Here is a 15,999-nt window from a genome sequence, read left to right on the forward strand (position 1 = left end):
AGTGAAAAATCTGAATTTGGGTCATTTGAGCCAACCTAAAACATTTTTAGGTCAAATCGGTCAAATTCCCATTATTTTCAAACTCACCATTCTTCATATGTAAAAATAGAAGATTTCATAGTTTATAATTGAAAAGAGTATAAAACTTTCAAACTAAAAGAGTGATAGTGATTTTTATTTTCTTTTTTAATTTACTTCTAACTTTCACCTTTGGTTATTTTTATCTGGTGGGTAAAAGAAGTTTCATAAACCAATCTTTTTATATTTTGATTGTGTGCCTTTTAAAGTAGAATTCATTGTTATAAATGTCGTGTTGTCTGTTTATGTGTTGTGCTTCCAAATGAAGACATCAATATATTTTTTTCATTAATCTTTCGAGTCATTTGAATAGAAAACAACTGCCTTTAAAAATAAATACGTACAAAAAATAAATAAAAATAAAAATAAATTGAAACCAAAAAAAAAAAAAAAAGTCTCTCTCAAGTGCTTATCACTTGAAAGATGTAGAAAACAAAGCTGAATATCCAACTAGTTGTAAACTTTTGTCATGGAATGGAACTAAATCAATCTTCAAAGATCAAACTATAACTCCCCACTCTTGTTTCTTTTACAATAAACATTTAAAAGAGATACTAAGATTAATCAATCTAACAAAGAAAGCTACTTGAATTTCAGAGTAAACAATCTAATACTTGATCTATTGTAAGAGTACATGTAAGGAAGTAAATTCAAGGGTTTAAATTCATCCGTTACATCACAGATACTAAGATTAGCCTGTTCTACGAGACCCAGAAAATGATTAAACGTGTCGATGTTGCGAATTACGGAAGCAATGAAAGCCATTGGGCGATCCCTCGAACCAAAACTCACAAAACCATCGCAGCACAATTTGCTTCCATCATCTACCTCCTTTCCATGATTTGCATCATCAACATGTTCACTCCTCGAAAAATATAGAGTGGAACTATCATTTTGCTTCGGGTGCAAAAGAATCGAAAGAAGACGAACAAGATGCGGGAGACAAACTGGATCATATATTACATCAGCGCCTAACCTGCAACAGGAGTATTTTCGAGAACATTTCATTTCTAAGTAGCAGAGTCATTTTTTTTCGTTTTCAATAGATTGAAATGTACATTGGTTACTTCACCAGTAACCAATTATACCACATTTTTTGTACAGAAAGAGAAGTATATGAAGTCATAAAGTAGAGACTCACACAATATCTGGTGCAAAAGCTTGGAGTTCGCTTTCTGATGCTGTTTCCCATGGCAGATGTATGCATTCCACCTGAGAGATTCATATTTTTATCTCATTATGAACTGCCACATGAAGGCCACCCACATTCAACAGAAAATTTGTCCCCCCTCCCCAACAAAGGAAAAAAAAGGAAAGAAAATGAATTTGAAAATATAACAAGGATCCTAGGTATGGAAGAATCATGCAAAGACATAAAGGGCTGCAAAGAGCCAAAAGCAAGAATGGAATTCCTCATAATTGGCACTTACAGTTTTAAAATCTTCACTTGTTCTTTCTGGTGTAGCAGTTGCAGAGCTGAGGCAGCACAAGCCATTCAACTCTAAATTAACCTTCATGTTTGCTAATGTTGATGGGTCACCATCACTTAACACTATCTGTGTAAACAGAGGGTTGTCAACTTTAAGGCAAGTTGAAGCTTTTGGTCAATGTAAAAAGTAAGATTTATTGTACTAACCAATCAAAATTTTCCAATAACTTACCTTTGATGTTTTGACGTGAGAAAGGCAGATTCCAACCAAACCCACACCTGAACCAACCTGTTTTAAAAGAAAAAATTGATGTAAAACATAGCAAGAAAAATTACGGAAATCTTCTGAGGTGTTTGGATCAAAACGTTAGGTTTATTTTTTTTTTTTTGAACAAGAAACGAACTTTTCATTGATTTAATGAAAAGGAACAAAATTGTTCAAGGATACAAACTCCAAATGGAATGAAAAAAAATAAGACTGAAAGCTGGAAGTAAAAAACAGCAAAGAGAAAGAGAAGAGTCACGACTGGGGAGTTATAAATGCCTCCCAATTCATACATAACATGCTAGGAGAATAGATTGGAATGAATGCACCATTGTGAAGCCTTGAACTTAGCTATTGAAAAACAATCCACTGAGGAACGACTTTTGCCTTCGAAGACTCTTTGATTTCTTTCGAACCATAGTTCATAGATCAAAATGCTAGGTTTATGTAACCTAGAGTTAAAAAGTCGAGCTTATTTTTGGTCCATGAGGGTATTTATCTCAAGCTATGATGAATATATTAATCACATCAGCTACATAAGTTAAAGTTATGAAACCTATCTTTGATACTGCAAACTAACTTTTTACAAATCATAAACTTGCAAAGTACAGGTTACACAAACATAAGTTTCTACAGTATATTCTTTTGTACAATCTAAACACAAATTTGGACTTCTCAATCCCAGGTTTCATAAACTCAAACTTACTAAAACCATGAGCCCAGCATCCCTTAAAGATTTGAATTAATTAGTAAGGTTGAAGAATAAACTATGCTTACACAGAATAGCCAGTGTAAACATGAAAGTACTTAAATGATATTGGTATATATCTCTTATTTTAAAAATAGTAATAAAAAAGATGAAAAAACTTAATCGTATCATGGCCGATCATCAAGGGATCTAATTTCCACGGTTCAGATTGCAAAAGTAAGGAACGTTGGACTAGATTTAAGGCAGAAAAAACATACTTCTTTACCTCAAAACATTTTCTTGTAGAGAAAATATCTGGAAAGGAGAGTATCAATTCTGAAAGATATAGACTTGAAGGCCAGATTGAACACCTGTTATCACACAAAGTACAACTAACTTGAAACAACTTTGCAAGATTATTCGAACTTAATATAACAATTAAATAGTTACTAATTTTCTAGAGTTGTAAACATTGTATTAAAGATTGGAATCTGCATATTATCCCTAACAGAAAAGAAATGCATGAAATATATTATGTATTGTTGATCAACCTATAAGCTATAACTTATAGCAAATGCACATCAATGAGGTAAAGGAATATTCCAAGTATAGCAATACATGTAACATACATGAACACAACGTTTGAAAATGAGTAATGCAAATCAGATAAATAATAACAAGTAATTTAAAGATCAAAATCCCCCACAAATTATTATGCTAACAAATGACCAAAATAAGATAACTTAAACAAAGTTGTGAGTGTGAAGCATTCCCTGTATCACCTTCAAGCATGTTGAGGGAGCATTGTAGTGGTACCATAAATTTCCTCAACTTTTGGCAACTTGAAGAACCTAAAATAAACAGTTGAACTCAATATTTGTAAGCAGCTAAGCAAAAATAAATTGTCGACTACAAAATTAAAATGAAGAGAATATTTACCATCTGGAAAAAGAAAAGAAATAAATTTGTAAATCCTTGCATTTTCTTTGCCCAGATTCTCATCCTATCAAACAAGAACTCTTAGTCATCATTCACAAGCAAAGGAAGAGAGCCAAGGGATTCTCATATGCAAATGATTCAGTGTAAAAGTTTCTCCTTCTTCAGTAGCTTACCGTCCATGAAACCATGTAATGAGCATAAAATTCATAGAACTCATCTAACACTTCAACTTGACTTGATTCAACTTCAGATATTAGTTTCTTCAGAAAATTCTTCAGATAGGGTACATGAAAATTGCCCATTTCTTGCTGACCAGAAGTAGGAAACAGCAAAATAAGTTAATAGAGGCGCCAAATGTTATTAAGAGAGCAGAAAGCACTAGAACCCAATTCAACAAAGGCCAATAACAACCATATTCTTGGGAAGCAACAAAATTTAAATTTCAAATGAGCTAAGCAAGCAGAGGTTTTATATTGAATTCAATTCAAACAATGAAATGGAACTCAAATGGTTTAGAATCTCTACAGCTTTGCTAATGCAATGATCCCAGATGAACTTCTGCACTGTCTCGGTCACTAACCCGCCACCCAATTCCCTAAAAGAGACAAAAACCCATCAATCTCGATTATGAGAAACCCCAATAAACTAATCGAGAAGAAATGTGTCCTCCACTTCTGAAAAGGATATTAAAACTCCTATAAGTGGGCAAAGAAATAGGAAGCGCGCTCTGGAGTAAGGTGTTGTTTGAGAGAGCATTTATCGGCTGAAGTTAAGTGGGGTTTTGGAGTGGTACCTGGCCATGGAAAGTAAGGAATCAGCTGGCTCCATGGCGAGGAAAGCAGAGACGAGATGGAGGCTTGGAGAAACACAGACCTCGATGCCGAACTCCTCCGCCATGGTACAGTGTGGTACAGAATTCCTCAGGCGATGGATCGTATGGGAGATGGCGAGCACAGAAAAAAAAGGGCCAAATCCTAATATTATTGGGCAAATTTTGGGCTCGCTTTTGTTTTCTCTCTTTTTTTAACTAAAATATTATTTTGATTCCATATTTTCAATTAATTTTAGTCGGTATTCAAGAATGTTCATTTTGGTGCTCTCCTTTTAATTTGATTTATTTTAGTCCAGTATTTTTAAAATATTTATTTTGGTATTTATAATTTTTAAAAGTGATCTTTTTAGTCTATTTTTATAAAATTCTAACACAAATTTTACATATATCAAAAACTCTAATGAACATTTCGAAAGTACTGGGACAAAAATGAACTAAAGTTCACAAACCAAAACGAACATTTTGAAAAATAAGACCAGCTAAAATGAATCAAAAGTTGAAAGTATAGGGACCAAACTAGCAGAGATTTTAACATCACCCATAACCTTCTTTTAGTTCAAGATAGATGGTTCAAACGTTAAGGTCAGCAATCTTTTAACGTCTTTAACAATTGAGTTATGTTCTGATTTATTTTTTGTAATATAAAATATAAAATTACATATTATAATTCGCTTATGTACATATGATTTTTATTTTCTCTATCTCTTCGTCGTTTCTTTTTATCTAGCTTATCTTTTTCTTCCTTATTTGTCACAACTTCAGTGTTGTGACAAATGAGATGAAAATTGTCAATAGAGTCTCAATAGAGAATACAAAATGAAATATCTTGATCCATCGTTTGAGCTCAATTTTTTATAAAGGCATATAACTAAATGTCAGGGATATAGATAAGGTTGGATAAAAACAAGTGTGAATTGTGTAGATGAGAGTATTATGCATGATAAATGAGATCTAGTGGTCAAGCGAGTTAAGTGACCATGTAAGAACGAGACCATATATCATGTGTTGAGTTGAGGAACATGGACATTGAGCAAAGACATGTCTTATCTTCTATTAGATTATGGGTACCAAGTCAAAGTGAGCTTAGTACTTAGTTCAATATTGAAAATTGGTTTGACTAGTGAATTATTGTACTAAGAGATTGGATAAAAGATAGCCCACACAATTTTTATCGTAGCCCTTGTTCATTTGAATGTACTTGTAGGATCTTTGGCCAATTAAACCTAATTTTGAGTATCAATGTCAACCTATCAATTATTAGGATGTCTCGAGTTCGATTATGTGTTTTTAAAAAGTTAAACTCATGCACATATTTGAACTAAAGTATTGTTACCAATATCAATATCTAAGCTTAAATTTTTCATAGATTGTGCCTGGGACAGAACTTCGATATTATCATCGATGTTGCTTATAATTTCCAATGTTGAGTGATGTGACGTTTGAGATCAAAACTTATGCCTATATTCATGGGTTCAAATGTTGTCAGGTAACTACTCTTAATCATCATATCCATTTTTCAAACAAAATAACTATCAAACAAGGTAGAGACGTAAATGATTCAATCATAAGATTTTACTCAATTTTCCTTAACTAGAATCAAACAGTAGATTTTACACCATCGAAATTTCTATCCACTTACAAAATCAATTTTTCACCATAAAAATTTCTCTTATTAGAAAAAATATGCAACTAATACCATGTATAATATCAAACTATGAGAAAAAAAGGATTTCTTACATGTCATATTCACAAATAATCTGGCCATGCTGTATTTCTATCATTTTCAATGACATTAAAGATGTTTGGTAAACTCTTTATGGATCAAAATTAAAATTAAAATTTAAAGAAGTATATATAGGGATATATTAATTAAAATATACCAACTAAATATATAATTAAACATTTATCCAAAACACGCTTTTTCTTTTCGAAAAATCCAAAAACACACTTTTATATATAGTATATCACCTTAAATTTACACCCTAAGAAAGCCTCAAAATAGAAATTTGTTTTGATTATTATCATATAAAGATTTTCATCTGGACAATTGTTTCTTTCACTTCCTTTTTAAGACCCTTAAATTAAAGCAAAATAATTCCCCCATTTAGATTCCATTTAAAAACGTAAATAAATTTTGTTATCTCAATGGAAAATTAAAAAGAAAGAGAACGAAATTGGCCCTTGGAAGGAAATTTTGAACAACTGTTTTGCTTGCAAAATGTTCTTTTACCTTTTTTATGGCAAAGTTTTGTTGAACTTAAACTTTAGTCGATCTACACTTTTAAAAATTTCAAAATTCCCCATTTTGAACTTTTTTGTTATTACAATTTAGTTTCTATATTTTTTCAAATTTTATTAATCACGTTACGCCCTATATCTATGGTTTAATTAAAGTTTCTCAAACTTTTTGGACCGTCATTAATAAGGAGCAACAAAAATCAAATTGTTTCATCCCAAACCAACGTTAACACTCTAAAATCATTTTCTTTTTTAGTCTAGATTTAATATATATATAATGTTTTTAAACCCAACTCAAATGAGTGTGTGTATGTTTTTTTTCTTTTGCCACACTCCTAAATTCTTAAAATAAAATGTCACTGAAACTCATTTCATTATCCATAAATAATTTATTACGTATTAGATTACATTTACTGATTTGCAAAATCGTTGAATAAACTTTAATCAAAGGGCTGAGACAATAATAATAATAATTGTTAAGTAAAGAAATTAATTAACTTGTAACTAAGGTTGAGTGTGAGGATTTTTTTAATTCATCAGTCAAGTATGAGAACTACAATTATTTCTGTACTTTTTATTTTGGTTCGTGCACTGTTAAATTTTGTACTTTTTTAAGATCTGCTTCGGTCTCTATACTTTTTTAAAAGTGACTAATTTGATCTTTATTTATAAAATTTTAACACAATATATATATTAATAATACAAATTTATGATTACCTTTCCAAAAAGGTAGTGAGTGAAGTATCTTGCTAAAATTATGACGTAAAAAAATGAGATAAAAATAAGGATAAAATGACCGACTAAAAGTACTAAAGACCAAAATAAATATAGGTTTAGGATCAAAATAAACTAAATTAAAAAGTACTAAAATAATATTTAAAATAGATTTCAAGATCGGTAAATTAGAGATGAAATTACAATTTTTAAAGGCGCGGGGACTAAATTGTAAATAAGGTGAACGTATAACGTCTTCAAAGACTCGAAATTTTCTTCCAAAGTCTTTGCTGCCTTAAAACTGCCATTTTCGAATCGAGTTCTCTGCAATTTATGGCGATGAAATTTTGTGTGTGGATTTAGATTCAGCGCAAGAGAAAGCTTTGCTTTAACCTTTCATGTTACCTTTCCTTGAATTAAACCCTAACTTCTTTCTCCGCCAATAAAAATCCGCCGGAGAAACGACTTTCAAGCTAATTCAGGCAGGCATGGCGATTTTTACCGAATCCTTCACGATTCCGGTGATGCTCACAATGTGTTCGACGATTTTCCTCTGTGGAAGCTCCGCCGTGTTCGATTATCCGGCGGCGTTCAACTTCGGCGATTCGAACTCCGACACCGGCGAGCTCGTCGCCGGCAAGGGATTCAGCCTCGCCTTGCCTTATGGACAAACTTACTTCAAGACTCCCTCGTCTGGAAGGTTCTGCGATGGCCGCCTCATCGTTGATTTTCTCAGTAAACTTCTTCAAACTCTTCTTCCAATTTCTGCCTATTTTTTAACTTTCAAATAGTTTTTACTTTGAATTTTGTATTTTAAAAAACATTTTGGTCATTTTTATAATTAGTTATTTTAAAGAATATGATAAAATTCAACCCAATAATATTTCGTTCATTCACTCTATGAATTAATACCTATGTCGACAAGAGGTATTTGTGATGTTTGAGTTTTGAAATGTATCATATTCTAGTAGTTTTCAAATTTTTTGTTTTTAAAAATTATTCTCTTTGCTCACAATTTCTTTAATATATATTTTCACATTTTATAAAAAGCATATAAACCTCTAGTCAAATTTCACAATAAAAATAAGTTTTTGGAAACTGTTTTTTTTTTCTTTCCAAAATGTGTCTTAAATGTTGAAAAGGTTAAAAAAAAAAAGATGCAAAACAAATAAAGAAATACTTGTTTTACACAAATTTTAGGAGCTAATTAGAGACTTGGAGAGTAAAACATAATATTTTTGAGAAGTTGAATTGATAAACTAATTAAAGTAGGGTTTAAAATTCTTTTTTCAAAAATAATTCGAGTTATTTTATGCTTTTATATAACATTTTCTTGGATTTATTTCATAGGTTTAGAACAAATATTAAATAATTATGTGTGTCTTGTATATTATAACTTTTTTAAAAAAATCTGTCAACCTTGAAAGGTTGTGAGTTCAAATTCTAATTCTTACTTAAAAGAAAAATTAAATCCAATAACCATAAAAACATATCAATTTCCGGGTTTCTGCACATGAGAGTGAATTGTAATTAAAGATAACTAATTTAGTTAACTAATGTTTTGAGCAATTAATTAATTAATTATTACTAATTATTCTTTATTAAATTAATTATTAGAAAACCTATAGGTTAGACCTAATAAATTCTAATTACTTAATTTTTAATTTTTAATTATTTCTTAGTAATTTAATTTAATTTTTTAGTATGAAACGTACTTTTAAGTAATATCATAATGTAAAGTTTGTTTATTTATTTATTATTATTATTTTTTTAAACAAGTAAAGTTTGTTTATTTACATAAACTAAATACGGGGAAGAGATACTAGTTTCTTGACTACGACATGAATTTTAGAAGTATCTAATATGTGTCTAAATTAATGAAATTTTGTGTTTAAACAATCATTGACCAGTTATATACAAAATAAAAAAATTTAGAGATTTGCTAATGGTATATAATTGTTTAGATATTTATTAGACATTATTTTAAAGCGAAGTTTTTTCATTTTATGTACGTTTTTTGTTTTTTTGTTGATGGTGTTGGACAGTGGATGCAATGGGGAAGCCATATTTGAAGTCGTATTTGGACTCGGTGGGGAATCCGAGTTTTCGGAAGGGGTGCAATTACGCGGCCGGTGGCTCCACCGTTCTTCCGGCCACGGCTGCATCCGTTAGCCCATTTTCGTTTGGGGTTCAAGTCAACCAGTTCCTCCATTTCAAATCTAGGGTTCTTCAGCTTCGAGCCAAAGGTACACTAGAAATCAAATGTTAAATATGGAGACGAAATAATATATTAAAAATACAGTCTAAGGGAGCTGTGAGTTCACTGGGTTTGATATCATTTTAAATATGATTAAATTACTAATCAACTTAAAACATCGGTTAATTATTATTATTATTATTATGAACAATTTTGTGTGTGTTTTTTTGTTTGGTGCAGGTAATAGGAAGATTGACAAGTTTTTACCGGTGGAAAAGTACTTCATGAAGGGGGTTTACATGTTTGATATTGGGCAGAATGATCTTGCTGGTGCATTTTACTCCAAAACTCTGGATCAGATTCTTGCCTCCATACCCACCATTTTAGCTGAGTTTGAAGCTGGTCTTCAGGTCACACTCTGATCACGCGCAGCATTATGATTGCATTTCAAAAAATTTAGTTAGCGGAAGCTAAAATAATTCTAATGGGAATAAACGAAATAAAAATTAAAAGATAAAAAAAAAGTCACTTTTTAAAAAAGTACAAGAACGAGAAAGAAATACCGATACTAAATGAACAAAAATTAAAAATATATATAAGAACTAAAATGAACCCCAACTAAAAATATAGAGGTGAAGATAGTATTTAAATCCCCATATATTTAACAATATCTTTACTTGATCGTTATTCCCTATTTTTCAGAGATTGTATGAGCAAGGGGCCAGGAATTTTTGGATCCACAACACAGGTCCTCTAGGATGCTTGGCTCAGAATATTGCTAAATTTGGAACTGACCCATCAAAGCTTGATGAATTTGGATGCCTCATTTCACACAACCAAGCAGCTAAACTCTTCAATACACAGCTTCATGCTCTCTCTAAAAAACTACAGGCCCAATTTGCAGATGGCAACGTCATATATGTCGATATCTACGCGATCAAATCGAATCTCATCACAAATTATTCTCAACTAGGTCAACATCTTGTACTATCGCTCCCGTTGTTCATTTTAGTGTGTGTGTTTGATCTGTCTTTTAAAGTGCTTTTGAATGAGTAAAAATATTTTGAAAATAGCTTAATCGATTTAGACATCTATTTATCTTTGACTAAAAGATCGTGAGTTCGAATACTCATCCTCACTACTGTACTAAAAAAACAAAAAAGAAATGTGGTGCTAATCATGTCTGCAAAAAACTTTTTGCTACTTTTTGCATTGTGTCAGGTTTTGAACAACCTATTATGATTTGCTGTGGCTATGGAGGTCCACCACTCAACTACGACAGTCGAGTCGGGTGCGGGCAAACGAAGACGTTGAATGGGACGGTGGTCACGGCAAAAGGGTGCGACAACAGTTCAAAGTATATCAATTGGGATGGAATTCATTACACCGAGGCTGCAAATAAGTATGTGTCGTCACAAATACTCACCGGAAAATATTCTGATCCACCCTTCTCATCACACAACCTCAACCAGCTGGTTTAGACATGGAATCAAATAAATTCTCTCTTTTATTTTATGGCCTTTATTTCTACAATATTGCAGGCACACAGTACCTATGTGTAGCTAAATAAAAGATGTATAAGTGTTTTAAGCATAAGGGTGTTGAATTATTATCCACCTATTCTTGGGAGTACTGCTTAGAGTTAGGGGTGGGAGCCAGACCGAAAAGCGGAGAAAACCGATGAAAACAACCGAACCTGAGTTGGTTCTGAAACATATTTGCCGGTCGGTTCAACTCATTGAAGTATATAATAGAGAAGGAAAAAAAAATATGAGTTGTTATCGGTTTAGTTTAGACAAATTATGTAATTTGAATTATATTTTTGTGTTGATTGTTAATTATCCATGAGATTATTCCAATACAAAGCAAAAAGAAACAAAAAAAAATGCTTCCTTAATGGTGGGAAATTATGTTAACTAGCAAAATTAAACCTAGAGACTTATTAAACACAAATTTATACTTTAGTCGAATTCAATCCTAAAAATAAGAATTATTTGAAAGGAATATAATTAAATTTCTTTGTAATTCAGGAGTTAGTTGGAAAAAAAATTATAAAAACTTTACGAAATTATGTAAGTAATTTAATTTAAAATTTGTGAAAACAAGATTTGAAATCATGTCATATAATTTATCTTTGGTGCGAAATGAGAATTTATAGAAAAGGAAATTGAATCTCCCATCACATGAAAAAGAATTGGGTGCTAGAAAAATTGCACTATCTTTAGAAACCCACCCGTGCGATGGGCGTTGGGCATTCATTCAAAATGATAATCAAGTGACAGCAACAGTAAGCTTTCCTATTTTGCTGAACTGAAATTAATTTTCCCTTGTAATTTCTCGGCGCTCATGCTAATGGCGGTTTTCCAGATCTTCTTCTTCTTCTTCTTCCTCCTCTGCGTTCCGATTGCGAGATCCAGCCATTCGTCTCCGGCGGCCGTTTTCAACTTCGGCGACTCCAACTCCGACACTGGTTGCCTCGTCGACGCCGGAATTGAAACCGTCCATCCTCCATATGGTTATCTCTTCTTCGGAAAGCCCTCCGGCAGATACTGCGATGGCCGTCTCGTCATCGATTTTCTCAGTATTTCTCTGCAATATCCGATAATTTCCCCTGTTTCCTCTGTTTTTCTCTCTGTTCTTCAATGTTCGAGATTCTTCTGATCTGATCGATGTGTTTTTTTTTTGGTTCTGCAGTGGATGCGATGGCCATGCCTTTTTTGACGCCGTATCTTGATTCCATTGGGTTACCGAATTTTCGGAAGGGCTGCAATTATGCGGCCGCCGGCTCCACTGTTCTTCCTCCCACTTTTACATCTGTTAGCCCTTTCTCGTTAAACATTCAGGTGAATCAATTTCTCCATTTCAAAGCTAGGGTTCTTGAGCTTCGAGCTGCCAAAGGTATGGATATATGATCATGATTAAATTTGCTACCTCACTCCCTCGACACTTTAAAAAAGTAGCCGATAGGTTTAAATTGCTGTTATTAAATATGACGTGTAATAAATTAGTGATTATAAAGTGAGCAGAACTCAACGATTAAGGCATCTTGTTCTTTTTCGTTGGAGGTTTAATGTCTTATCCCACGTGCAAATAGTTAGACATGAAGTTTAAAATCCACACAATTGAAAGGTTAGAAATTTGATACTTTTTAAAATTTAGGATCTATTAGATATAGAATTAAAAGTTCAGAAAGTTATTAGACATTTATTACGCAAGTCAGTCTCTTCAAGTGGTAGCATTCACATGAGGCTCGAGTCTGAGTTAGAAATTTATTTGGTAAGCAAACATGTCTATCTTTGTTTTTTAATAAACAAATGGGTAAGTCAATGCAAATAATATGAATATTTTTCTCTATTCAAGTCGCGTTATTGTATTGCGAGTCTTGAAAATTCCAGTGAGTTTACCTTACTCCAAACTGATATTGGTGAAAAAGTAGAATATATTGGGGTGAGCTTGAGAGAACCATGTTGGAGGAACCCAACAAACGACTCGTCGTAACTTTAAGCGAAGGGGTGTCCTCCTATCTTTTGATTAGGATAGAGACACTTTTTGTTAAAAACAATGGACTCTACTAATACAAATCCAAAAGTGTAAAGACGAGACTTGTAATTTAATCTGATAATCATCTAAGATTGTGAATTAAAAAGAAACCATTGGAATTTTACTAATCAGGGAGAGAACAAAACTGTTTTGTGATTTTTGTTTCTTAGGTGGTAAGAAATTTGACAAGTACCTACCAGCAGAAGATGACTTCAAGAAGGGGCTATATATGTTTAATATTGGGCAGAATGACCTTAATCGTGCATTTTACAACCAAACTCTGGACCAAGTTATTCCCTTCATACCTTCCATTTTAGCTGAATTTGAGACTGGAGTTCAGGTCAGATTCAGATTCTCAATGCTTTCTTTCTATATTACTCTCCCACAATCTTAATTTAGTTTGGATCCTCTTTTTACTTGCATTTGTATACTTTCATATTTACAACTTCATTTCGAGTATTTTGATAGCTGAATTTTGTTTAATTTAATTGTGTTCTTACTTCTTGGTGATGATTTTTCAAATTAGTTTTGATGATGTATATATTAATCTCACTCTTATTCAGAGGAGCAATGAATCTTTTCGTTAAAAATTTTGTATAGCATTGAATAGAAATATTAAGCCACTATCTCTAAATTTATTTCTATATGAATCTTTGGTGGTCGGTGGCCACATAATATATTAAAATCTTTCGAGTTTTCTAACAATAAAATATTATAGATTCAACCATTATTTTATGAGATAGTCGACGTGTGTAAGTTGATCTAGGCACACATTTGAGGGGAAAAAAAGATGGAAATCTATAGGGACAAAATTTGAGAAAACATAATTAGGTGAGTGTTGAATAAACTACTGCAGTTTAGTTACCACTTGTAGAAGAAATTAGCACGAAAAGAAAGAGACAATCACTTGAAGAAAGAAACTTTTATTAAGAAACTTTTATTATGAAAGTATGAATATGGACACTTTTTAAGAGAAGGCTTTCTCACATTTTTTAACTTTCTTCACTTTCTATATTCACTTCACCTTATTCACTCAGTTACAGAGACATCTGATCTCCTACTTACAGGAGAAAGACCCTTTGAGTCCAAGCAAAAAAATTTCTATGGACTCCCCTTAAACTTTACATATTCTAGATAATTCTTTCTCTAGAATCCCTTGGAGCTTAAGGGAAAAGTTTAAGATATAGCATCTTTTTATATTTATATTTACCATCTCTAAGAATAATATAGAAAGACTATTTAAAAGAGATTTGTGGAGACTTCAAGAAACTTACAATGACGGTGTGAAGGTTGAAGTTAATCTTCTCTGTGGAATATGATATTGGCATTTATGGTCCTTACTTGGTAATCCCCTTCGCCTATTTTTCAGAGAGTGTACGAGCAAGGGGCCAGGAATTTTTGGATTCACAACACAGGTCCTCTGGGATGCTTGGCTCAGAATCTTGTTAGATTTGGAACTGACCCATCAAAGCTTGATGAATTTGGATGCATCAGTTCACACAACCAAGCCGCCAAACTCTTCAATCTACAGCTTCATGCTCTCTCCAAACAGCTGCAGGCTCGATATACCGATGCGAGCGTCACATACGTCGATGTCCACACGATCAAATTGAATCTCATAGCCAATTACTCGCAATTGGGTCAGCCATCTTGCAATACTTCTGTGTAGATTTAGCCTCATTGTCCGTGTTGAACATTGTTGCATTGGCAGGTTTTGAACAACCTATTATGGCTTGCTGTGGCTATGGAGGTCCACCATTCAACTTCGACAACACATTCCGATGCGGCTCGACGAAGACCGTGAACGGGACGGTGGTCACGGTGGGAAGGTGCAACGACAGCTCCAAGTACGTCAGTTGGGATGGGATTCATTATTCAGAGGCTGCAAATAAGTATGTTTCATCACAAATACTCACTGGAAAGTATTCTGATCCACCATTCTCACCACACAAAATGCCTTACCTTGTCAACCGCAAGTTGTAGCTCTAGTTTGCCCTGCATTTGACTACATACACGTCTAAATTGTAATTGATTCAATTGGGGTATAGCTTCAATGATTGTGAGTTGGCTCATATTGGTTCGAAAATAGTTCTATATATGCTCATTATTCATTCTGACATTAGACAAAAAATTGATGGGACATGGTAAATGATAATGTAATAATACTTTGTATGATTAATTTTAATTGGACACACGTACTTAATCTACTTCAAGCAGATTTTTTAATGAACAATTCTTACGTACTTAATTATCGGTCAGCGTCCATCTTTTATTGACCACCATTAAATTTTGGCAAGTATAAAAAAGGAGAAAGGTAGAAAAATAGATAATTTTTTTATGTTTTTCAAAACTGTTAAATTTGTATTGCAGCACAAAGATAGGTGTCGATCTGAAAGTTAAAAAGAATAAAGAGTTGTCAAATTTTTAGTGATGATTAGAAGCAAGTGTATGAGTCAAAGTCTTAATATAGAAGGTAAGTAATTGCCGATATCATTCTTTGTATAGGATTTCTAATTCACTCATGTACTAGAATTAATTTCGAACGATAGAATAGAATCAAAGAAAATAAACATACAATAATAAAGAGAAAATCACTGGGAATAAATGTCATAGAGAATTGATTTCATAAATTGTAATTAAAATCTTAAAAGTAATGGGCCAAATTGATATATTAATTAAAATACACACCATCCAACTAATTAAGGTATATAATTTACCCCATATTATTTCTCCAAAGACACTCATGATATATCTCCTTAAATTTCCACCATATAAAACCTCTCAAAGTAGAAAAATGTTTAATTTTTAGCTTATAAAGATTTCCATCTTTACAATTCTTTCTCCCTCTTCCTTTTTAAGACCCTTACATTAAAGTAGAACAATTTTCCCATCAATAGATTCCAACTTAAAAATGTAAAACTTTGTGATCACAATAGAAAATGAAAAGAGAAAGAAATTGCTCCTTGGAGGAAATTTTGAACAACCCCTTTTGCTTGCAAAATGACCCTTCTCTCGCAAAGTTTCATTCAAATTTTAACTTCAATGTACTCCCTTGAAATATGAAATTTTGGTTCAATTT

General features: G+C 32.5%; 3 protein-coding genes across 5 annotated transcripts; 2 read left to right on the forward strand and 1 right to left on the reverse strand.

Moving 5' to 3' along the window:
* Positions 1 to 559: 559 nt before the first annotated feature.
* Positions 560 to 4,386, reverse strand: LOC148209930 (S-adenosyl-L-methionine-dependent methyltransferases superfamily protein). Of its 3 annotated transcripts, none has more exons than XM_088127272.1 (10): positions 4,193 to 4,386; positions 3,925 to 3,994; positions 3,573 to 3,707; positions 3,400 to 3,463; positions 3,232 to 3,311; positions 2,747 to 2,830; positions 1,740 to 1,796; positions 1,509 to 1,634; positions 1,220 to 1,290; positions 560 to 1,054 (listed from the first exon to the last, which is right to left on the reverse strand). In XM_088127272.1, the coding sequence occupies exons 1-10, from the start codon at positions 4,294 to 4,296 to the stop codon at positions 661 to 663; spliced, it is 1,185 nt and encodes a 394-aa protein (XP_087983398.1). In that variant the 5' UTR covers positions 4,297 to 4,386; the 3' UTR covers positions 560 to 660. The 3 variants fall into 3 exon arrangements, with proteins under 3 accessions (XP_087983398.1, XP_087983400.1, XP_087983399.1); XM_088127274.1 differs by having other exon boundaries at positions 3,573 to 3,703; positions 4,193 to 4,247; XM_088127273.1 differs by lacking the exon at positions 3,925 to 3,994 and having other exon boundaries at positions 4,193 to 4,343.
* A 3,067-nt stretch (positions 4,387 to 7,453) lies between these two features.
* On the forward strand, positions 7,454 to 11,225 carry LOC111018859 (GDSL esterase/lipase At1g54790-like). Its single transcript, XM_022295106.2, has 5 exons — positions 7,454 to 7,918; positions 9,229 to 9,429; positions 9,621 to 9,790; positions 10,083 to 10,353; positions 10,602 to 11,225. The coding sequence occupies exons 1-5, from the start codon at positions 7,672 to 7,674 to the stop codon at positions 10,859 to 10,861; spliced, it is 1,149 nt and encodes a 382-aa protein (XP_022150798.1). The 5' UTR covers positions 7,454 to 7,671; the 3' UTR covers positions 10,862 to 11,225.
* A 448-nt stretch (positions 11,226 to 11,673) lies between these two features.
* Positions 11,674 to 15,133, forward strand: LOC111018797 (GDSL esterase/lipase At1g54790). Its single transcript, XM_022295047.2, has 5 exons — positions 11,674 to 11,961; positions 12,075 to 12,278; positions 13,091 to 13,260; positions 14,290 to 14,560; positions 14,632 to 15,133. Exons 1-5 carry the CDS (start codon positions 11,727 to 11,729, stop codon positions 14,901 to 14,903), a joined length of 1,152 nt encoding a protein of 383 aa, XP_022150739.1. The 5' UTR covers positions 11,674 to 11,726; the 3' UTR covers positions 14,904 to 15,133.
* The last annotated feature ends 866 nt before the right edge of the window (positions 15,134 to 15,999 follow it).

The sequence above is a fragment of the Momordica charantia genome (genome assembly GCF_013281855.1).
Source record: "Momordica charantia cultivar OHB3-1 chromosome 8 unlocalized genomic scaffold, Mcharantia_2.0 BLBB01000008.1, whole genome shotgun sequence".
Lineage (NCBI taxonomy): Eukaryota > Viridiplantae > Streptophyta > Magnoliopsida > Cucurbitales > Cucurbitaceae > Momordica > Momordica charantia.

Bases quoted from the DNA above. Each gene is read 5' to 3' on its own strand.
- LOC148209930 (XM_088127272.1), bottom strand. From the start codon at position 4,296: ATGGCGGAGGAGTTCGGCATCGAGGTCTGTGTTTCTCCAAGCCTCCAT. The intron at 2,831-3,231 runs AATGCTTCACAC...TGTGATAACAGG, and splicing joins TGCTTGAAGGTGATACAGGG to TGTTCAATCTGGCCTTCAAG. The intron at 1,635-1,739 runs GTAAGTTATTGG...CTGTTTACACAG, and splicing joins CTCACGTCAAAACATCAAAG to ATAGTGTTAAGTGATGGTGA.
- LOC111018859 (XM_022295106.2), top strand. From the start codon at position 7,672: ATGGCGATTTTTACCGAATCCTTCACGATTCCGGTGATGCTCACAATG. The intron at 7,919-9,228 runs GTAAACTTCTTC...GGTGTTGGACAG, and splicing joins CCTCATCGTTGATTTTCTCA to TGGATGCAATGGGGAAGCCA. The intron at 10,354-10,601 runs GTCAACATCTTG...GCATTGTGTCAG, and splicing joins CACAAATTATTCTCAACTAG to GTTTTGAACAACCTATTATG.
- LOC111018797 (XM_022295047.2), top strand. From the start codon at position 11,727: ATGCTAATGGCGGTTTTCCAGATCTTCTTCTTCTTCTTCTTCCTCCTC. The intron at 11,962-12,074 runs GTATTTCTCTGC...TTGGTTCTGCAG, and splicing joins TCTCGTCATCGATTTTCTCA to TGGATGCGATGGCCATGCCT. The intron at 12,279-13,090 runs GTATGGATATAT...TTTGTTTCTTAG, and splicing joins TGAGCTTCGAGCTGCCAAAG to GTGGTAAGAAATTTGACAAG.